The 24647-nt window shown below is 40.8% G+C and overlaps 1 protein-coding gene across 2 annotated transcripts in view; it reads left to right on the plus strand.

Annotated features, from left to right (window-relative positions):
* Positions 1-4926: 4926 nt before the first annotated feature.
* The window catches only part of LOC131223760 (protein trichome birefringence-like 34), a 135188-nt gene continuing 115467 nt past the window's right edge, over positions 4927-24647 (plus strand). Inside the window, exon 1 of one of the 2 annotated variants that reach the window (XM_058219261.1) lies at positions 4927-5313. In XM_058219261.1, coding sequence (XP_058075244.1) covers positions 4976-5313 — 338 coding nt within the window. In that variant the 5' untranslated portion in view covers positions 4927-4975. The remainder of the gene's footprint in view (positions 5314-24647) is intronic. The other variant, XM_058219260.1, reaches the window with a different exon arrangement.

Below are 24647 nucleotides of genomic sequence, written 5' to 3' on the forward strand. Positions count from 1 at the left end.
AAGACCGTAAAAGTTACAAAGCAATCCAGAAAATTATAAAGGACGCCAAAATTTTATATATATATATGTGTGTGTGTGTGTGTGTGTGTGTGTGTGTGTGTGTGAAAAGGTACTATGCGTTCGACCTCACGAGTCCGTCTTATGAGGTCGAGCTATGTGGGGCCCACTGTGATGCGTTTTGAACATCTACCCCATCAGTCAGATGCACCATTCCATCGTGGGCCTAGGTCTCAAAAATCAAGTCAATCCGTGACTTGTGTGGGCCACACCACATACAGAAGTGGGGAGGGGCCGTGCACCATAAAAACATTCATAATCATTTTTTGGGCCCACTGAGATGTGGTTTGCAAATCCAGCCTATCCATTATGTGTGTCCCACTTGGATGAGGGTTGAGACCAAGTTTCAGCAGCATTCAAAACTCAGGTGGTCCCCACCAAGTGCTTTTATATGTTTTAATGGTGTCTTCACATGATTTTAGATGGTATGGCCCACCTGAGTTCCGTATATGGCTGATTTTTGGGATATCCCATAATTTAAAGGGGACCCATCAAATGCACGGTGTTGATGGTTGACATGCATCACGGTGGGCCCCACACAGCTTGACCTCACGGGAGCTTATCGTGAGGTCGAGCGCATTGTACATTTTCCACACACACACACATATATATATATATATATATATATATATATATATATATATATATAATGGACTGAAAACTTTACCAAAGGCCACAAAAAATTACAAAGGTCCTTAAAATTACATAGGACTGAAAAGTTACAAAGATCCTTAAAATTAATAGGAATGAAAAATTATAAAGGATCCAAAAAATTTACAAGGAAACCATGAACAGTTAAAAATGACCCCAAAAACTTGTAAAGCTCTCCTAAAAATTAGGAAGGACAAAAAAAAAATTTACAAACGGCAAAAAATTAGAAATGAACAAAAATTGCAAATGACTAAAGAAATTACAAAAGGCGCTGAAAAATTACAAAGGACTGTAAAATTCAAATGATTGAAAAATTGGAAAGGATCCAAAAAACTTACAAAAAACACTTAAAAATTACGAAGTACCCCAAAAAATTACAAAGTAACCTCGGATAATGACAAAGTACCCTGAAAAATTATAAGACCCCAAAGATTAGGAGACCAATTATAAATGACGGGAAATTTAAAAAGGAAAAAATTTCTAACCATCGAAAAATTACAATAGACACTACAATGGATTGAAAAATTACAAAGGAGAAATTATAAATGATTAAAAAAATAAATAAAAAGGACACTGAAAAATAACAAGGGATAAATTTTTTTTATAAAGGACCTCAAGGAATTACAAATGACTGAAAAATTACGAAGGACCCAAAAAGTATAAAGCATACCGAGAAATTATAAATGAATGAAAAATTAAATAGGATAAAAAGAAATTACAAGTGACCCTGAAAATTACAAAGGAACACTTGAAAATTACAAAGGACCCTAAAAGTTATAAAGCAACCCCAAAATTTACAAAGGACTGAAAATTTACCAAGGCCCCAAAATTATAGAGGACCACAAAAAATTACAAATGACAAAAAAAAATATGATGGGAGAAAAGTACAAAAGGAGTACAAAATTTCAATGGGTTGGGAAATTAAAATGGGAAAAATTGAAATGAGATGGAAAATTAAAAAGGACATGAAAATTATTGACGGTGAAATATTATGGAGTAAAAAGTTAGATAGGGCCTCAAAAAATTACGAAAGGTTTAAAATTGCCGAGGACCGAAAAATTATAAAAGACCCCAAAAATTTACAAAGCAACCATGAGAAGTTATAAAGGACCCAAAAAACTTGTAAAGCAACCCTAAAGTTTACAAGGGATCGAAAAATTACGCTAGGAATTGCTTGTAATCATGCTAGGAATCCACCTCCGGTAAGGTTAATTTTGCACTTTTTTATTTTTGGCAAAATTTGCTATTTCGAGTAATTTCTGTTCTAGTTGAATTCAAACTCCGATTCGCGAGAAAACGCACCCTTCCATATAAAAAATGCAAATTTTGGCAAAATTTACTATTTTTATTAACTTCGGCTTCTATCACATGATTCACATCCCCTAATTTTTAAAGTTTTACGATTTCTGTCTTTTTAGAAATTGCTTGTAAATCATGCTACGAGTCCTTTGGTAGAGGAAATTTTGCACGTTTCTATTTTTGGTAAAATTTGCTATTTTGGGTTATTTCTATTCTAGTTGAATAAGGACTATTATTATGGTTTACGAGTCTTCCATATATTCGATTTGCGAGAAAACACACCCTTTCGGGTCAAAATTATGATTTTTTGGCAAAATTTATTTTTTTTAGTAATTTCAATTTCTGTTGTCTCTCATAATTTTTAAACTTTACGATTTCTGTCTTTTTAGAAGTCGCTTGTAATCATGCTAGGAATCCTCCAGTAAGGTTAATTTTGCGCATTTATATTTTTTGGCAAAATTTGCTATTTCTAATGATTTCCATTCTACTCAATTTAGGACTCCTATTACGGTTCACGGGTCGTCCATATATCCGATTCACAAGAAAATGCACCCTTTCGGGTTAAAATTGTGATTTTGGCAAAATTTACTATTTTTAGTAATTTTGTTATTGTCATATCTCCTTATTTTTAAAGTTTAACAAATTTTGTGTTTTTAGAAATTGCTTGTAATCATGTTAGGAATTCTCCAGGATGGTTAATTTTGTACCTTTAAAAAAAAAAAAAGAGAGTAAAATTTGCTATTTCAAGTAATTTTTATTCTACTCGGATTAGGATTCCAATTAGGATTTACATGTATTCCATATATTCATTTCGCAAGAAAGAGCACGCTTTCCAGTGAAAATTTTGATTTTTGGCAAAATTTATTATTTTTAACAATTTCTATTTTGTGATATCTCTTTATTTTTATAGTTTTACAATTTTTGTTTTTTTAGAAATTGCTTGTAATTACATTAGGAATCCTTTGTGAAGGTAAAATTTGCATGTTTCTGTTTATGGCAAAATATGCTATTTCTGGTAATTTCCGTTCTAGTTGAATTAGGACTCCCTATTAGGGTTGACTGGTCTTCCAAAGACCAAATTGGTGAGAAAATACACCCTTTCAGGTCAAAATTACGATTTTTAGCAAAATTTATGATTTTTGGTAATTTATGTTCTGTCATATCTCCCTATTTTTGAAGTTTTATTATTTCCAGACTTTTTAGTAATTGCTAGTGTTTATGCTAGGAATCCTCCAGTGAGGTTAATTTTGCACGTTTCTACTTTTAGTAATTGCTAGTAAACATGCTACCTTTTCCACCCTAAAAGTTTCCTTTTCATGAGTGAAATAATAAAAATACTCTTTTTAAGAGTTTACAAATACTTGGGCCTTATTTAGAGGTTCTCTCTTACTGCATTCTATAACCATCATCAACTCCACGGAAGTACAACGTAGCCTAATAGCCTCACACACCAATGTAAAGTGAGCCACTATTGAGATGGCCAATGGGCTAAAAATCAGGTCAGTCAGCTCATACGGAGGGAGTAAGCTGATGCAGATTGTTTCTCACTTTTCCTAGACATCTATTTCCTTTTGCCAACAAATTGATTGACTCCAAGAATCCGGATGGTGTAACCTGCCCAATAAGCGGCTCAGATCTCACACATAAGCATGTAGCCCGATCTGCGAGATTGCAGGTGACGGGCTGACATTCTTTCCATATTATATTGGGGTCTTGCTCGGGTGGTAGACTATCAGGAGTTTCAACTCCCGGTCAAGGGTTCGAGTACCCATAGGTGGTGAAATTCCACTAGTGTGAGTGTGTGGGGTGTGTGTGCGTGTGTGAAAATAAATAAATAAATAAATAAATAAAATCTGCGAGATTGCAGGTGACGGGCTGACATTCTTTCCATATTATATTGGGGTCTGATTAATCTTGAAGGCATGCATAGGGGCTTGCTTTCGGATTGCTTCGCTTGTGGTTTGAGCAATCATGGGCCTACCTTTTTGGAATATCTACTCTTAAACAATAATGAAGCATGCTACCTAAGATTTCCAATATTTGAGTGGGAGATGCTATCGAGCATATATGTACGTCAATGTGAAATATCAATTTATTTTTCTGATAAATTGATGTAGGTTTGATCTCATGAGCCTAAATTCCATTACCAAACATTGATGAAGTTCCCGTCTAATTTCCCTTGGGACAAGGCCAGAGCTCTCGGGCATGACTTGGTTTTTGATAGGGTGTAGGTCTAATGGAGAGCGATCCATTACTAACATAGAAAAAGGGTGCACTTTTTTTTTTTTTTCATTTCTACATTAATTCAGCAATATCTTGATTAATTAACTTGAACGAGCGGATGATAATCATCTATATGCTTTATAGGTAGAGGAGTGGTCAGTTTGATGTTGAGAGGTGAACAACTCTTACCCACTGTCTGATCTAATCAGAGCTTTGCTAAGCCATACGCGTTTACAAGACTGTTAATACATGAGATCTCTTCAATCCATCAAGTGTTTCTAAAACAAATTTATGGCTAAAAAATAATTTGCTCAAGTTTTTTTTTTTTTTCTTGAACTGTCCAACTATTTCCGAGTACATTTTGATCCACCTGATTTATTTTTGGGAGGACAAAAACATTATCCATCTACTTACATGCTCAGAACCAACAAATGGGTAGCCTAGATATTACACCCTTGTGGGGGGTTGTCACAAAGATTATCCATCTAATGAATTCTCTTTCAGTCTCCAAATTACCAAAATATCAAAGGAAATAAACGAGTCACTTCAAAATGATACATTTATTATGGTCAGCATTACCTAATCATGGGCCCCACCACCGTATAGGAGTGGTTAGATTCATTTTCTCCTTTTATTTTACTAATGGAGTAGGAAACACATCTCATCCAACTAATATTCCGAGTCCGTTATAGCCACCATTTTAAGACATCCCAGAAAACGTTGAAATGAAACATTGAAGTGAAAGATGGGGATCAAGAGACATGCCATCTTCCAAAGGGCTTTCCGTCTCAATTCCCTTGGAGCCATCCTCCTTGTCACCCTTGTCTTGGTTGTCATCTCTATTACACGGAACAATGGTGTATGGACGGAGCATCTGATGATGCGTGGGTGCACCACCGCAAAGCCTCGGTCGCAATGCGACTTGTCTTCTGGGAGGTGGGTATTTGACAATGTGTCCTACCCACTGTATTCCGAGAGGCAATGCACGTACATGTCCGATCAATTGGCTTGTGAGAAGTATGGGAGGACTGATTTCATGTATCAAAACTGGAGGTGGCAACCGCACCAGTGCGACCTTCCCAGGTTCTCTCTCTCTCTCTCTCTCTCTCTCTCTCTCCATGTATTTTGTATGCATGTATCACTCTCTCTCTTTCTACGCCTCAGTGTATATATATATATATATATATATATATTTTTTTTTTCCTTTGTATGTATCTATCTTTTTGAGCCGTTTTTGGGTATCTGCTTTTTTTTTTTTTTTTTTTTTTTTTAATAAATTTCTTGTTCAAATTATTTTTGCATATAGCAGCATTTCAGGTTTTCATTACAGCTGGCTTTTTTTCATATTTTTTTTTTCCTGTAGTGTCCTTTTGAGTTTTCACCACATCTTGAGTGTTTGATCTTTCCTAAACCTTGGCAACATCTGCTGTTTTTACCCTTGGTGCCCTTTCGAATTTTCACCAAGTGTACTATGTGCTCACTGTATTTACTTAGAGCATCCTTTCGAGTTTTCGCTCCGCCGTCTTCGTTTAGGCATATCTTTCTTCTTCTTTTTTTCTTTGTATTTTCATATTCTTCAGTAGCTAAGGGGTAAGAATTCCATCACTACCAGTTAACCAGGAGACGTTCTAACTTTATCTCGAGTTACAATAGTAAAACCGTTGACCTTGGCCAAGCTCATCTTTAGGTGAAGGGGCAGTTTACTTGATTCCCAGGACAACGGTCTGTAACGGGCACACGTTTAGGCTTGAGCTGCTGTTGAGGAGGACTAGTGGGACCTGTAAGCCCTTATAGCGTAAGGCTATATTCAACAATCTTTCGTGACTTCGGCCTTCAGGAGGCAGCTCATCGTTGGTAAATGTAATGGCCTAGGGAGTGAGAAGTTTCCCAATCATGAGCGCAATCATCTTGGGTGAAGTGTTTGAGGTGATATGTACATCATTCAGAGTCTTGACGAACAATTCTCTGCACATGCATGATGTGCAGAGTAATTTTCAGACATAAATTTGAGCTGGAATTATTTTCAGTTGTAATGCCACATCGTATGCTGCCTCTCTTTTACTTCCCAATCATGATAGAATGCCTTTCAGGTCACTTCTCCCCCTACCCCCTCCCCCTTCGTCTCTTCGAATGCACCACCCATTGGGGTTCATGTTCCCCACCTCATTGTAATCTGGGTAATGCCATGGAATTGCCTTGTAAGAAGGAGCTTCTATCCCTCCAAAACCACTGGTGTTTCTAAAGATGCCGTTGAGGCTTTGAATTCCGATAGGGTTATCTTGTCATGGTGACCCTGTGTCTCTAGGATGACCACTCTCGAAGATGGGGTTCCCCACGAATTATTATCAGCCCTGTGAAGCATCTTTGCATATCTGTTCGCTATTCTTCCATAGGTCTTCTGTGGTGGGCTAGCTGGTGTGGCATGAGAGGTAAGTTTCCAAAGAACCCGCTGGTTTGTGCTTCGACTGCCCCTTGCAGCACAACTAGCTCATACGTTGATGGTGCTCCTTCTAAGATCACCGATTCTTCTAGTATGACCATTTGTTTGACAAGTGGGTATGTTGATGAGTGAGGAAAGAAGGCACCCTCCTAGATTACTGGTTCATAGGCTGTGAGTGCCCCTTGTAGGATAACTGACTCGAAATGGGAGCGTGCACCCTTCGGTACGACAGGCTCCCATGTCTCACTGTTTTCGGTAGTTAATGCAAGGAGACGAGGATTGTCTCTCCCTTGGAGGATTGCCGGCTCGAGTGATGGAAGAGGGGCCTATGGGGCCCCTGGCAAGACCAATGGTGTGTGGTCCATGATAACAAGGATGGACTAAATGGGAGAGAAGAAGAGGTCAATGCTCTCATTTTTATGATGTTGATGGTAGGGCCGCTTAATGGGCTGGGGCCCACTTGGCGCTGTGGTAGAGGATTGTGGAGGATATTGGTGAGTGCAGCTGCAAGAGTTATTTTAGGAGTTGAGATCACAATCTTCTTGTTGTAGATCAAATCTTAGACCTCATGCCTTAGTGAAAAGTACCTGTCTATAGTGTAACCTCGACCCTGGTGGTATACACAATACTCATGCTCATTGTAGTTGGGTGGTAGAGGATTCGAAGGTGGTCTAGGTTGTAAGGGAGACGAGTTACTTCTACACTAACATAGCCATGATCCAGCTGTACGTTTGTGTGAGCAAGGTAAACTTCCTAGGTTCCATCGCCATCTACCGATTTTGATAAGGGTATTGCATGTTACCCCTGAAGTGTTACTGTTGCTACAATTGTGGCTGCGGTGGACTGGGTTGATATCCTTGCTGGTGCTGCTGAGGTTAGTACTGATGATGCTATTGGCGTCCTTGTTGGGGAGCGTACTAACTACCTTGAGTAGTGGCAATGATATTGTTGACCTCTGTCAGACGTTGGATCGAACCATTTCCATTCCCATATCTTGGGGGTTTGCCCTCGAGCTTGCCCAATTTTATTTTATTTTTTGTAGCGGTTTGTTGCGGCCAGGGGGCAATTGTTTCGGCCCTTATTCCGGCCTCAACTTGCTCCCCTGCCCAGATGAGCTGGGTGAAGTTTGCATATAGGTACTAGATTAGGTACCTTGAAATACTCGGGTTTGCTGAGTGGACGATCATGGAGATTTTCTCGTCACCATCAATGGGAGTTTGCATTTGGGTGCCATAGCTTGCCAATGTCCAACATAAGCTAACAATGTCTCATCGCTTCTTTGTTAAGGCTGCCAAATCTGCTGTCCTTGGCGACATGTTTGGATTGTATGCAAATCGGCTGACGAACGCCTAGGAAAGTTGTTCCCAAGTCTTAATATGGTGATAATCCAATGATGTATAACAATATAGAGCATCACCCTTTAAAGATTTTTGAAATAGGCGGATGAGGACTCTGTTATTCCCTACCACAGTGTTCAACTCTCCACAGAAAGCTTTGAGATGGGCTGTACAACAACTACTGCTATTGTATCTATTGAATTTAGGAACCTCAAAGTTTAGAGGTACTTGTGCATCTGGGAAGGGACACAAGTCCTTGAACTTTGTTGAGGGGAGCTCAACCCTATGTTGTCGCTGAAGCTAATTTTGCGTGGCTTGGAGCTACTCTTGTAACTCTTCCATTTGCATGGCTTGCAGGTACTTGTTTGGGCTCGTTCTACTTCTTTAGCATAGTGGTTAATTTCTTTGATCCTATGACTCCCATTAGGGGAGCTTGTTACAATGTGACTATATTTCTGGCTGCAGAAAATATCTAGAATTGAAAGGCACTCCCGGTTGAGGGTGGCTGAGAAGCTAGAAAGAGACCCTCTTGTTGGGTATTTACCACTGCTTGTTGGTTGTAGAGGATTTGACACTGACCCTGTTGTAATTATTCGACAGTGCCAGTCCTTAGCTTCCAGTTGGGGAAGTTGTTATAGCTTGAGATTGAATGCTAGTTGTGGGATGTGCTAGAAATTGATTGTGGATCCTGGTTGCAAGATCTGCTGAAAACTGATTTGAAGCCCCTACTATAAGGTTGGTTGGAAATTGATTGAGAATCCCGATCGTGGGATTATTTCGACTCTTGACTATAGGAGGGTATTGATAAAAGTACCTTAGGGTCGAGGGTTGTACTGACTGGTGTCGCTAATCCAGTGTTGATTTCAATGGCTACACTTGGTTTGAACTGGAAGCAGGAAAGAACCTTGAAGCTGGTTGTTGAGATGGGCCAACTTGGTTGTTGGTTGTAGAGGCTTATGCCCGCATGGATTGCAGGAACATCTCATGCATTGCTTTGACTCCTTATGCTAATTCTTGAATGATTGGCGTGACTTCTGCCTATTGCGGTCGTGAAAGCTAGGCTTATGTGAGATCAAGTATGTGGAAGGGTTGGATTTCTTCCTCATGGTTGGCCATGGTTGTCTGCGATTTGATTTTTCAGGAGCGCCTAGCTAGTAAAGGCACAATGGTTTTGGATTTTTGATGATTTTCTTATTTTTGTTTTTCAAAATTGATGCAGATGAAAATGCTTGAGAACTTTTGCCATCAAGGACTAAAAAGATCATGTTTTTCGAGTTGGGTCTTAACTAGTGTGGATAGCACATCCCCACCGGAGTCACCATTATGTGGAAGCTGGGATTCTGGGCCAAAATCGACTAAGGCTGTTTTCTCCATGGCTAGCCTCTTTCAAAGGTTTTGCGTTGTGATTGATTGATTATGTTTGACCAGAGTCGCTACTAGCCAATTTTGTCATTTCTATAGTTAGCTAGACCATTTAGAAACGTTAGAGTATGGATCCAAAGATTTCCTGCCCTAAGATGACTATTTGGTTTTGTAATCAGAGATTCTGAGTAAGGGACCACGGTTATCGAGAGGGAAGGTGTTAGGCACTCATTCTGCCCATACTAATGTACGGCCTCTACTTTACAAGATCTGACTGTTCTAAGGATTAGGATCCAATTCTATGAATGTGCGCACTGCTTGTGACAAATGGCGAAGTAATTGCCAAGTTTTTTGTTGGGGCAGGGTTTGATTAAATTGGCTAGCCTCATAGCATACTTCTTAGCCAATTTAGTATAAAGTGTGTTGAATGATGAGATGAGTGTTGCTCTATGTAAATGCTATAGCTAGATGAAGCTTGATTGAAAACTGTCACGCCCAAAACTTAGTGAACAGGCTCACAAACGAGCTTTGAATTGGTGGTGACAACCTCCCTAATACCCTATTCTCAGATCCTAGCTCCTATGCGCGGGGTTTCAATCCTGGAATCCCACAAGGAGGATTTTTAGGGTGATTTTTTTTATACATGATCATAACAACAATGTACCAAAACTAAAAACACCATCACATTTTCACTATAATATCAGTTCAAGTACAATGCCGAAAGGACATGATATAACAAAACTCCAAAATATCAAGTACATGCTCTTGCCTCAATGCTGCTGCAATCTAGCATAACCTGCACGTAAACAACATGCGTAAGCTTATTATGAAGCTTAAGGAGTGCGTGCATGTGTGCACAATGCATATACCAAGTATACATATATTAGAGTAAGCGAAAATGATGGACGGCTAAACTGGTAAGTCCATAAATGCTATCACCTATACCCATGCTATGCGATGCAAGGGGCTACATGTCCAAATGTCATATGTTAAAGATGCAATGCAACGTGCCAATCCTCCACTAGTGCATATGTTAGAATAGTTCACAATTGGATCACCATCGGGGTCTAGTACACTTCTGATACTAGCTACCTCCCAATGGACGCAAGACCAAGCCAAAGACCTCACTATCTGCCTCATCAGTGGTATATAGAAAACTACCCGGCCCGTCAATAGCGAACCTGTTTCATGAACTGGTTAAATTTAAACTAAGATATAGCCTTCTGTACCCGGGCGGGTAAAGTCAAACCCCTTCCAACTGACCCCGACATAATGGGAGACGTGGCCTACTGGTATCCAACCATCGTGCGCTTATGAATCCACTTAGTTTAGACGTTGGAGCATCCTACTAGTATTGCATGGTTTAGGGACTTTCACCTAGGGACATCAGTGACGCCCTATAACCTTAATGTTTCTGGTGTCCATAAAATCGTTCATCAACCACAATAGGGTTATAGGACCACCTCCCTGGTGTCGCTAGGGAGTAGATGTAATGTGTCACACATAATACACAATGCATGAATCACACTATCTAAGACATGCATCAAACTTGTGCGTACTGCGCAAATCATGCGGGGCAACCCTATCTCATATTGAGTCCCCTAAGTGTCTCAAGCCGAATGTCATATGCTATGAACAATCGTCATCCATAACAGACATACAAATAATGCATATGGGCATATAACTAGGCATGATATCCATTATACTAAGCATTTCTATAATTATCCTAATAGAATAATTTGCACCATTTGAACATTGCCAATGCAATCGACAGTTATATATTGTTGGTTAGTCACTAGGATGTGTTCTTGTGCTTGTGGCCCATTTGAGTCCTGGGATTTCATCATTTCAGGCAAAGTACATACCTCAACAGATTTAATATAACCATAGTGTCATACGTACACTAATTAGGAATTTTAAAATTTTATTTAATAATTAATTTTAAACCTTTGCAAATACATCTTGCATATTAACTTAGGATTACATGAATTTTGAATTTAAGGTGCCAAACATGGCTAAGGATTCCAAAAATCCCAAACTCCCAAGTCCAAGAGAACACCAAATCCAATGGATCCCAAATTCAGGGATTCTCAAATCCATGGGATTCTAAATCCAGGAAATCCCAAGTCCATGGGATTCCAAAGTTCAGGAATTCCAAGTCCCAGGGGGTTTTCACCCCCACAGTTCCCTGTGGTGCTGTCTGCTTGAGATTTAGATTGGCTTGATCTTTGGACCCCTTGCCTAACATGGCCTGAAGAAGAGGATGAATAGTGTGGATGGCATAAAAACATCAAGGAGAGTCCCATGAGTGGGCCCCATGTGCTGTAAAAAAGGGGCAACACTCCTTGATCACTTTTCCCTTTGCTGTGGCTCGCCTGAGATTCAGATCGGCCTGGAATTTTGGACTATGGTCTAACATGATATGAAAAGATAGATGAGTAGAGTGGATAAGGCACATACATCATGGAGGGTCCCACGAGTGGGCCCCACTTCATGCCCCTAGCTGGGCGTCCGCCTAGCCATGGGCACTGGCAGCAGTGCTGGCGTCAACACACACACACACACATGTTTGTTTGTTTGGAATACACTATCAAGGTGGGCCTCATGTGGATGATATACTCCGTCCACCACATAGGCTAGCTCGAACAGGGTCCAATAAGCCTTGACTTGGACTGGTTTGGACGAACATGGACCCCATAGTGAGCCTTGGAAGATTTTGACAATAGGAGTTTATTTCCCTCCTTGCGGCCCACTCACAAATCGGATTTGCCTCATTTTTTAGCCCATGGCTTAAAATTATCTGAAGAAATAGGTGTACAACATGGATTCAAAATATTCATCAAGGTGGGGTCCACGAGTGGGATGCCACTCTCCACATCTGTATGTGCAGATGTTGACGTGGGGTGGCTCCCGGCCCCACTGTCACTTGTAATGTGGTCGACCTGATGGTTAGATCATCTTGATTTTTGGGCTCAATGAGTAATATGGGCTGGGTTAACAGGTGGACGGTGTGGATGAAGTAAATGCATCAAAGACTACACAAACAATGTGAGCTGGCTCACCTAAAGAACCTCGAACGAAGCCGAAATTTGTGTCTTTCCTTCATCAATATATGTGTGATCAAATCAATATGTTAGATGGAAATAAACATCATGGTGGGCCACACAAGGTGGTTCATGCCATGAAAGTGTGTGAGGCACGCTCTCCAACAATGTGACCCACTTGTGGGCGCCATAACATTATAACTTAAAAGAAAAGGATGAAAGAAAGGAAATGAAAGAAAAACAAGAGAGGATATCTGGCCATTGGGGCGGCCGCCCACCACTATGGGATCCACCATACACTCTATACATGATTAAGGTGGGTCCCACCCCTGTAGGACCACTAAAATGAAAAAAATCACAAAGAAAGGGAGAGTTTTGACCATCCCATAAACTCACAACTATGGATGAATGGTTGGATTGGCTCGGATCGGCGATTGGATGGTCCACCAAGCTCCTATCCACCCCTAATCTCCTCTAATCTCTCTTTCCTCCTCTCTTCCGCTTAACCTCTAAATATCTTCCTAATCTCTCTAATCTTTTTCTTTTCTCTCAAACCATCTCCCTAATCTTCCTTTCTTCTGTCTCTCTCTCTTAATCTCTGCCTAATTCTCTCTAATCTCTTTCTTTCTCTTAATTTCTCTCTACTCTTGCTAGCAAATATGGTAGAAATGAGAGAGGGTTAGGAAATTTGTAGTAGAATTTCTTGGATAGGGAGGGAATTAGAAGATGGAGGGTAGAATGGGGAGAAAAAGAAGGAGAGAGGGATGACTAAGCATGGGCTTGTTTGACTAATGGGGAGAGAGACATGAGTGATTAATGGCTTAATTAATGGAATTGATTGATTAGACAACATTGGAATTTGTGTGAGTGGGGCTCACATGCCTTGTGCGGCCCACCTTGGATTGTGTCAAAACTGCAAGTTCTAATTTAGGGGTCATAATGGGGCATGCCACACGTCGTTGGAATAGCAGTACCCACGTGATTGCTAGGGTACAAGTCTTGGGGTGTTGCAGTGCTGAAATAGGGTCTTGATCAAAGCTTGTTGATCTGGTCCACCTAGAACATGGCAATGTCAAAGTTAAAGCATACGGTCGTTTCATGAGGTTATGGGTCTTACAAAAATTGTTGGTTAGATGGACGACAATCTCGCAAGGGTTAGGATGAGAGGGTTGGATAGAGACTGGTGGCTCAGGTGGATTTAGACTTGATTGAACTTTACCAGACCCGGGCTGGACCCTTTCCTCTAACTCTTTTCCTCCTTGGTGGAAAGGGTGGAGTGGCTAAGCTAAGGCTTGAGAGGATTTTTTAAGGATTTGTAGGTGAGTGGGGATGCTTGAAATATGAAGGGGGTATTTATAACCTTCCAGTCCGATTTTCTGGTAATTCCTGTAAAGCTTGAGATTAAGAAGCGTTTGGATGGTTAAGATTTGAGATTGTCACGTGGCAAGATCTCATGTGTTGGTTTGGATCACATAAGCTGTAATTTTGGCTCAAAAGAGGGACATCAGAGTAATTTTTAAGTTTTGTACATGCATGAAATAGGTAGGGAGGACAACAAAACACGAGTGGGTAGCTAGCCAAAGTACAACGAGTACCACATAACGAGTGGGACCCTACGTGCCGCTCATCATTCCCTTTTGCTCCAGCTTCGGAGGAAGGTTTCTGGTGTACACGTGGACGGGTTTGGTCCTCCAAGGCTACCTTGTTATCTCCCCTTTCCTCTATATTGGGCTTTGGAGTGGGCTTGGGCCAAAATGGGTTATGGACTTGGCTTGATAAGGTGAGTTGACTGGGTAGGGTATGTGGGTTGACTAGGTGAGTTGACTCAATGGGTTGACTCTATGGGTTGAGTTTTTCCTAAAGTTTGGGTTCATGACTAGTTTTAAGTTTCTGTTAAGTTATTACGACTAAGTTAACTAGATTTTAGGGTTTAGATAAATAAGGGTTTAGGGTATGGATTGTGCTTTGGCTTAGGGTTAAAGGAATGAATTGGGGTTTGGCTTAGGGTTAAGGGTATAGATTGGGATTTGGCTTAGGGTTAAGGGTATGGATTGGGGTTTAGGGTTCAAATTCAGGTTTCTGTTCAATCAAGCTTATTGGCCCGAAGTGGGGTGTCTACAGAAAGTTAGCAATTTCCTGAAACCTTTTTAATGACACTTGAAATGCCCAATCATCAACTGGAGCATTCATGCAATAGTGTCATTAGGAGGAAACCATGATGAAAGAATCATGCTCATCAAATAATCCTAAACGTCTAAAAATTTAGTACACCTATCTGCTTTTTATGAACCATAGATCACATGGCTACAATCAATAGACCATGGTGCCACGTTGGAATTATGAACAATACAAAATGGTATCTATCAGGTAGATAAATATTTTGTTTATCTGTTGATTTTTCATGCTATCAAAGGGATGTTTATGATCATGATTTTTACACCATGGCTTATCCCTAGTATGAAAGATTGAATGGTTCAAATTAATGATTAATGATGGGGTATCCCATGTGTCACTAAGAAGGATTGGGGATGTTGCTAACGCATCATAAAGGTGGGTGGGGAGGTTAGTAAAAACCTTAACTAAAAGGGGTGAGATAGTACTTCTGCCTCTAGTCGGGTAAGTAACAATGATGAAAACTAGTTAAAGGCATGAGTGCCTTTGATGTTTATTTAGGTCCCCTTGGATGCAAACTTAAAAACTAGAATAAGTTCTGATAATTGAAATTAACTATATAAATAAAAAAGATAAACAAAAAATAAACTAAGCAAATTGAGGGCTACATGAATATGTCTAGGGAAGAGTTTTTTGATGAAATTTGCATTAAAAGGATGCTTTCAGTGGTAGGCAGACTTTGTTTTAACACTGATATCCTAGGATCGACTGCCCATGAGGTGTGGGTGTGTGTAAAAAATAAAAATAAAATAAAAATAAAGAGTCCTACCTAATACTCACTTTCGTCCCCTTGATCATAAAAGCAGATTAGAAGGTCGAGTTTTATAAAAATATAATGAATGTATAAACTCATAGTATAATAAGTTTGATGTGTGGAAGTAATTATTTTTAGAAAGCTTATTTTATAAAAATAAAATTAAAAAAATTAGGGTTTTTACCCGTTTTTTATTTTATATGCCATTTTTTAAAACTTGCTGAAATTTTAATTTTTTTTTACAGTATTTCTTTTTACACCTGATTTTGGCACACCCTCGTGGATGAATAAGAGGCCACCATGTGCTAGGAGTATGTACTTAATAATAACAAAATCACACTCACACTAAAGGATATCTTTTGCCCCTTATCCTTTGATGACACATCATCTACTAAAGGTAAAGTGGCATAAAATCATATACACGTATCCAAGAGAGATGAAGTGATGAATGACACATAGCCTTAATTCATGTGGCACGTGTGACTGAGGCAGCTTATTCGGTAAGTCTATAAAAGACCCACCGAGGCAAGGATCTTATCACCAATCTAGATATGCTCGATAAGGCCGTCTTAAACAATCCTTCCGAAATGGGAGATCTTCCCAGAGACGTTCAAAGCTTCTACGATGATTACGAAGATTTAAGAATAGGATCAATATCAAAGCATATGGGAACCGATATATTAGAATTTGATCTAGATCCAGTGAAACTGATCCTATAAGATCCATAGATCTATACGGGCATGCTGGTAAGAGACGTGGAAATAGTTTATGATATCCGAAGATCTCTTTCGCTATGCGGGATTATAAGAGAAAAACTGAGCATCGCGATTGTCAAGGATCCTAGATAAAAAAGGAAATCCAACGACAGTTTTGCTGTATCTCAAAGCTATAGAAGGAGGACACGACGAAGAGCTTCAGGCGCATGCCAAACGCAATCAGTCTGCACAGTGTAATGTTATATTTATTTTATCTTAGTTTTAATCCCTCTGCTTCTGTTTAGCCACACTGTAGAATGTTTGAGGTATAGGTTAGTTTAGATCATTGCTATCTAGCGTCATCACTGCAGTATGTTTATGAGTAGTATAAAATTCAGCGACCTTCTATTGTCGGATCTGGATCAACTAAGTCCTTACTTTGAAGATTAAGCATCTTAGTCACATACTACTTACCATTCGCCTTGATCATCTATCCACATGAGTGATTCGGATATTTTACTCTCATTTTTGTTTCTCTATATTAGTTTATTTTTCTCTGACAATTGTACTAAGCATTAATTACGCATTAATAAAATTGACTTTATTTTTAGCCTTTACATTTAAATCTATTCATCTTCATTCCATTGAGAAATACAAAGGCTGTAATTACTGGTGAAAGAAAAAAGTCCTTAGATGCAAGGCAAAAAGAATCCATTTGGAAGGACTAACCCCAACTCTTCCACAAATCTCATGATCACTGAAACCATTGGTAGTTGAGAGGGCAATTGAGTCCTTGAATTCTGTCTTAATTAGTCCATCTTAGTGCGGGGGGCACCAACATTCAATCAAACTTGAGTCAAGTACAACTCTGGCATGCCCGTACTATCCTAATCACACGTTAACCAAATATAGGCCCTCGCTAACACGTGCTGCCACATGTTTGATTAAATTATGCAAACATATTTTTTGGCACTCCCGATGGGACCTAGTGAGCTACCTTTAGTATTTCTCAATAGAATAAGATGCTTTTAAACTTAAAAAATTATCAGTTCTATCCCTCATACGACAAAAGGCCACAAGATGAGGGTCAACAGTTTGAGCTCATTTTTACATGGACGTAGGATCCTCTTCTTAGTTGTCCTTCAGTGACTTTACCATGCATTTCATCCGATTGAAAGAAAATATGTAGCAGATCGTCGGAGGCACCAAGGCGCAACTAGAGATTTTTGAGAGATTAGTCGAGAGTTTCTTTGAGAGGCTCTTGGTAAACATGAATACCTAGTCTGCCCCTAGTCATCCAATGAAACTGGAGGTAGAATGGCCACCTGAGCTGTCACACCTTGAACTCGGCGAATGGGCTCTCCAACTTCCCAATCACTGAATCTAGTACCGACTGTTAAAAAAATGAATGGCACCAAAGCACGACATTGGCAATAATTAAAGAATGTGAAACCCCTATATACAAATGTCAACCACATAATATTTTTTCTTCTACCAAAATACTACATTCCTTAATGTTTTAAAATAACAATATACTGCTAAAAAAAATTAATCAAAAGAAGCTATGCCTACTTATCTCCATTGGCGAGTCCTCCCTGTAAGTATAAGAGGAAGCAATGGGATGAGTTATGTAAGCCTAATGGGTAGTTTTATCATGTGGCATAACGCAGCCAAATTAAAGAAATAACACTACTAGATCAGAGTATAACGAAGGTAATCATGTAATATCATAATCAAGTAGCATTTGCACCAAATAGAATAAAACACATATAACCACATATAACATATACTACTGAATGAAAGTGGATGGAATGTAGCATGTGTGCAAATGCATGAGATGCACCATCTCTCCAAATACTCTAAATGCTCCAAATAATAACATTAAGGACAACCTTACATCTTTCTCGATAAAATCAGGGGATGGTAACAATTCATCGTTCCCTTATGATAAGTTCGTCACACTCTCCCTTACTCCCGGCAGGCATGCATATGAAGAAGATGGCTTCCCAATGGCCATTTAGGGCAACTGCCGTGTATTGTACCCTAGGGACCCAATAACCTCCCTAAGCTATGAAAGTGGGGCTTCTTCACATAGAAGAAGGTTATTTCTACATCCCTTAAGGCGTCTATATGGTTCCATGTCTGGATCAAACCATCCACGAATTTGGTTAGACCAACACGAGAGCCGTCACCGAATATTCATACTACTCATTGGGTCTCGCCACCACATCGGGGGAATGTAACGGGTCACCTAGCAACACCTTGGGTACGTCACCTCATCGTGTAGATGGGCCACCCGACAATACACATAATAAAATATCGGGTCCCATCACCACATTACGTATAATGGGCCGCCTGGTAATACAATACTTCAATGCCTTGGGTGTCATTACCTCATCACGTAAATGGGTTGCCCAACAATCCACATCATAAAACCTTGGGTCCTGTCACCTCATTGTGTTGATGGGCTATCCAAAAATCACATAATGTAACATATAATCCACTTACCCACACAAGGGCCCAATTTCATATCACATATTTCACTTGGCCAACATGAGGGTCCAATATCATATCACATAGTCCCTTGGCCAACATGATGTCCTAATATAATTTTACATATTTTACTTGGCTAGTACGAGGGCCTAATATCATATCACATATTTCCATTGGCTAACAAAAGAGCCTAATATCATATCATATATTTTCCTTGGCCAACACAATGGCATAATGTTATGTCACATATTCTCTTTAGCCAACATGAGAACCTAATATCATGTCACATGTTTCACTTGGCCAACATGAATGCCTAATATCATATTACATATTCCCCTTTGCCAACACGAGAACCGAATATCATATCACATATTTTCCTTGGCCAACACAAGGGCCTAATATCATGTCGCATGTTCCACTTGGTAAGAACGAGGGCTGCAAATCCACTTGACCAACCCGGAAGCCACACTATCTCCACTTAACCAACACAAGGGGTTGCAATATCTATTTAATCCCTTAGGATCCTAAAGTTCCGATTCTCCGTCTTCCTGGTAATGCATGCATGGGTATGCTATGCTAATGTTGGATGTATACAAGAAGCACCTATATATCATTTATTCAATCGGTTATAGGCCCAAGTCTTTTGGTTGGCTTCCACAAGACCTGTAAGCAAGTGGACATTTCCAAGGCCCATGAATAAGTGGCTCTCATGAGGCCCATGAACAAGTGGGAGTTCACAAGACCAGACAGGCATATGGGTTTTTCCAAGGCCAATAGGCAAATGGGCTACCCCGAAACCCAATAAACAATTGATAATTAACTACATGAATAATTGTTTCATTACCACAAGCTAAATAAACTATAAAATCATAAATACCATCATCATTATAACCACATATTAATATTATCATAACCGAACTTCATTATTATCACATCGAGTCTTTAACTATGTGACTGGTCCAAATATAAAGTGTACTCTAAAAAATTGAGATCTACATGCCTAACTTAAATGGGCTGATTCATCAGTTGATACACATCCCATGATCGGGTCCACATCAATGGTTCCATTACATACACCGAATCGGCTAGTTCAAAGGCCCAACACTTTTATCAAAAGGGACCCACGGTTATGGCCCAAGCAAGTATAATCACATACATGAATGTGGGCCTTACTACTCAAGCATAATCATTAAGGTGGAGCCCACTATCGAACCAACCACCATAATGATACAATGTATATTGTGACACCCCAAACCCAGAGATCAGACTCATAGGAATCCCGATCACCGAAATCCGGTGTCGACAGCCTCCATAATACCCCATTATCGGTTCCCAGCGCCTATACGCTAGATTCCAATCCTGGGATCCTACAAGGAGGACTTTCCAATGTACACTTATCTCGTAAGAAGCATAACCACGAGTTTACCCAAATCACAAAGGCAACATCATCATCACATATATACTAATATAATCATTTGAATACAATACTGAAAGGGAAATACATATATCAAAAATCAAAGCTCCAGAGGTCCGCTACATGCTCCAAGCTCAATGCTGCTACAACCTAACGCCACCTGCACGCATCTATTGTGCATAAGCTTATAGAAAGCTTAGTGAGTGGTGAAAGTATGTGCATAATGTATGTGCCAAATAAGCAATATCAGAGTAATCAGAGTAAACAGAAATACTGATAAGCTCATAATCATATAATATCAGAATAATGCAAAAACATGTTGATAGGCCCATAAATGCCATCAGCCTTATCCAGGCTATGTGATGTAAAAATATAATAAACCAATATCATATACTGAGGAAGTAATGTAGATCAGCTATGCAATATGGAGATAGTAAGCCAAATACTATGTGCTGAGGATGCAATGCAATATATGATGCGAATGAAATGACCAAGCTGGAGTGTGAAGTCAGGATGATAGTACATAGTATTGTAGGCTATGGGGTCCACCATAAGGGACTTCTATCCAAACTAGTCTCATACCTAAATTTGGATAATCAGACACAATGTGGTAAACTCCTAATCTCAGGTAGTCGCGTGCCCAACCGAAATCCTGGTCATGCGAAGGTAATTAATTGCGCACTATTAGCCCGAGTGGATAGTGAATGAAATGAATGCATGAGTATGCAACTCCTACTTAATAAGTCCACATATCAGTACGGTTCATCTCTGAAAAATCACCGAGGTTTATTACACTCCAAACCAGATTGCCGCCCCATCACGTGCAATAAGGTGAGTGGAAGAGACCTCACTATCTGGCTGCCAATATTGGGCCCGGCTCGTCGATAGCAGACCCATTCCTTGAGTTGCTCAGACTCAGCCTAGCATTGCCCCCTCCTCTCGGGCAGGTAAGGCCGTACCCCCTTCAAACCGACCACGACACAGTGGGAGACGCGGCCTAACGGTATACAGCCCTCATGCGCTCATGCATCCACTCGGTCTAGACATTGGAGCAACCTCTAGAACCAAGAGGGTTTAAGGACTTTCACCCAGGGATATCTATAGTACCCCATGTAGAACAGATTTTCAGTGTCCCATCTGGCCATACACGAAATACCTGTAAAGGTTACGGCCCTGATGTCGCTAGGGCATATGGTGGTCATGTCACACAAATGTGAGATGCATGAGTCACACAGTCTAATCATGCATCAATCCTGCGCATACCGTGTACTCATGTGGGGCAACTCCACTTATCAGGGAGCCCCATGAACAACCTGCCCTATGACATATGCAACGGTCTATCACATCTCATAACAAACATGCAGATGATGCGTATGGGCATGTATCATGATGCTATGCTGTCACATGCTCATAATCGGTATCAATAACCGGCCTCAATAGTCAGCCTCGATAATCGGCCTCGACAATGTGGACATTTAAGCAACATTGCCCCCAAGGGGTAGCCCACATAGAGCCTAACATATAGTGGACCCATGGCCTCACAAAGGGCATGATATACAACACCATGAGCCTCACTCAAGAACTTAATACACATCATGATGGGCCTAACATACATTATAATGGGCTCCATCGCCTGGCCCTCAAATGCATCACAATGGGCCTCATCACATAGGCCTCGACAATCGGCTTCGGCAATCAAAATCGGCCTCGACAAATGAAATCGATCTAAAAAATCGGAATCGACACTCAGAATCAGCCTTGACACTCAGTCTCGACAATCTGCCTCGAAAAATCAGAATTGGCCTCGAACTCAGCCTCGACAATCGGAATCGGCCTATACAATTGACCTCGATAATCCAAATCGGCCTCGATTATTGAAATTGATCGATACTCGGAATCAACAAATTGGTCATGATAATCGGCCTCGATCGAATATCGGCAATCGGCTACGACAATCGGAATCGATTGATAATCGGAATCGAAAATCGGTCACGACAATCGGAATAAATTGATAATCAGAATCGACAATCGGTCACGTCAATCGAATCGGCAATCGGTCACGACAATCGGGATCAATCGATAATCGAAATCGGTAAATCGGTCACGTTAATCAGAATCGGCAATCGATCAGGACAATTGGAATCGATCGATAATCAGAATCGGCAAATCGGTCACGTCAATTAGAATGACAATCAGTCACGACAATCAGAATCGATCGATAATCAGAATCGGCAAATCGGTTACGTCAATCAGAATCGGCAAATCGGTTATGTTAATCAGAATCGACAATCGGTAGATAATCAGAATCAGTAAATCGGTCACATCAATCGAAATCGACAATTGGTCACGACAATAGGAATCAATCGATAATTAGAATCGACAAATTGATTAAGTCAATCATAATCGGCAATCGGTCATGACAATCGAAATCGGTCGATAATTAGAATCGACAAATCGGTTACGTCAATTAGAATCGGCAATCGGTAAGAATGGACTTAATGGGGCCTAAGGGAAGGTCACAATGAGGACATCTAACCATCATTGCCTATCAATGTGGACATCTAACCAACATTACTCCGAAGAAGTGGCCTACATAAGGGATTCATACGCAACGTAACGGCCACACATACATCACATTGGGCCTCGCCCATGGGCCTCAAATGCACCACAATGGGCCACAACCCATGGGCCTCGAATGCACAATAGGTGGGCCCTACACCTGGGTCTCGTATGCATCAAATGGGCCACGTATCTGGATTCGAATACATCAAATGGGCCACGCGTCATGGGCCTAATACGCGTCATAATGGGCCGCACGATAAGGGCCTAATACACATCATAATGGGCCTTGTGTACATCGAGTCGGGCCTCATCAATGGGCCTCATATACGCCACGTGGGCGCACTAATGGGCCTCATACACATCAAGTGGGCTGCATCAATGGGCCGCACTAATGGGCCTCATACACATCAAGTGGGCTGCATCAAGGGGCCGCACTAATGGGCCTCGCACAAATGAGCCACAAATACATCAAGTGGGCCGCATCTCATGGGCCTCAACAATGGGCATCATATACATCAAGTGGGCCGCATCAATTGGACACAACAATGGACTTCATATACATCAAGTGGGCAGCATCAATGGGCCACAACAATGGGCCTCATATACATCAAGTGGGCAGCATCAATGGGCCGCACTAATGGGCCTCATACATATTAAGTGGGCTATATCAATGGGCCGCACAAATGGGCCTCGCACAAATGGGCCACAAATACATCAATGGGCTGCATCAATGGGCCCCAACAATGGGCCTCATATACATCAAGTGAGCCGCATCAATTGGCCGCACTAATTGGCCCCATATACTCCCAAAAAAATGAATCGTATCGAAAGATCATATGGACTATACCACAAATCGCAGTGGACACAGTGATTTTCACCGTTTAAAATTTCCAGGGCCCACCATGACGTTTATTTTCTATCCCATCTGTTCATATGGTCACAACGACCTGAATCAAGATGAAAACAAATATCATATTGATTCCGATCTTCGGTGATTCCCAAAAGGGTTTCAATGGTATCCGTTCATTCTCCACTAATCTTTGCAGTGTGGTCCACTTGATAGACAGTGTTGATAAGGCACATGCATCACGGTGCATCTCACCGTCCAGCAATTTGGACAGTGGAGATAAAACACATAACATTCAGGGCCCACCGTCCATCTAGATGGCGCAGATACAACAGATACATCAAAGGCCTGCACCATCCATCCCTGGACGGTGCAGGCACATCACATGCATCATGCAGAACCCACGGAACCTACTGACGTCAGATTCAGCAGCTGAGGCTGCTAGAGGTCCACACGTCCCTAGATGGACGGCTTGGATTAATGGACACATCAGACGTCCCTAGGTGGGCGGCTTGGATCAACGGACACATCACAGTCGGTCCCACAGAATTTGGTGATGTCACTGCAGTAGCTATATAGCTGGGGTGGGATACACCAGCCAATCTTATTCCATGGCAGGTGGGTCCCACGTGGGGCCCACCATATAAATAATATTATATTATTTATATTAACATATCATATATCATATACATTAAACGTCCAGCCTCTGGACATTAATGACGGACGGTCAGGATATAGACCTCCATTGATGGACAGCTTAATACATAACTCGAGGTGGGGCCCCACACGTGTATGCAAGGCATCCATCAAGGTGGGCCCCACGTCCGTGTATTCGATAGATGGTTGGGATATACTGCATACTTCCTGTCAGATCCACAGGACTTCTGACGTTAATCCAGCAGCTAAACTGCTGCTGGACGGTGAGGATTCATGGATTTTAAAAAATATACATTGGTGGATCCACACGTGTGGGACCCACCAGCAATGAATGGAGGTGTAATATAACATATACCTCATAATCAGCCTACGTGGCTAATGTTAAAGCAGCTACCGTGGCTGCTGGCCGTCCAGATATATATATATATATATATATATATATATATATATATATATATATATATATATATCGAGGTGGGTCCACACGTGTGTGGACCCACCAGCTATGCACCTAGCTGATATTTGTATTTCCACTCCATCCAGACGTCCTGGACGTCCAGAGGACGGACGGTCTGGATGGAAGGCGTCATCAAGGTGGGCACGAATGGCGTGGATACAACGCACACATCAAGTGGGTCCC

Source organism: Magnolia sinica, chromosome 13 (genome assembly GCF_029962835.1).
Source record: "Magnolia sinica isolate HGM2019 chromosome 13, MsV1, whole genome shotgun sequence".
Lineage (NCBI taxonomy): Eukaryota > Viridiplantae > Streptophyta > Magnoliopsida > Magnoliales > Magnoliaceae > Magnolia > Magnolia sinica.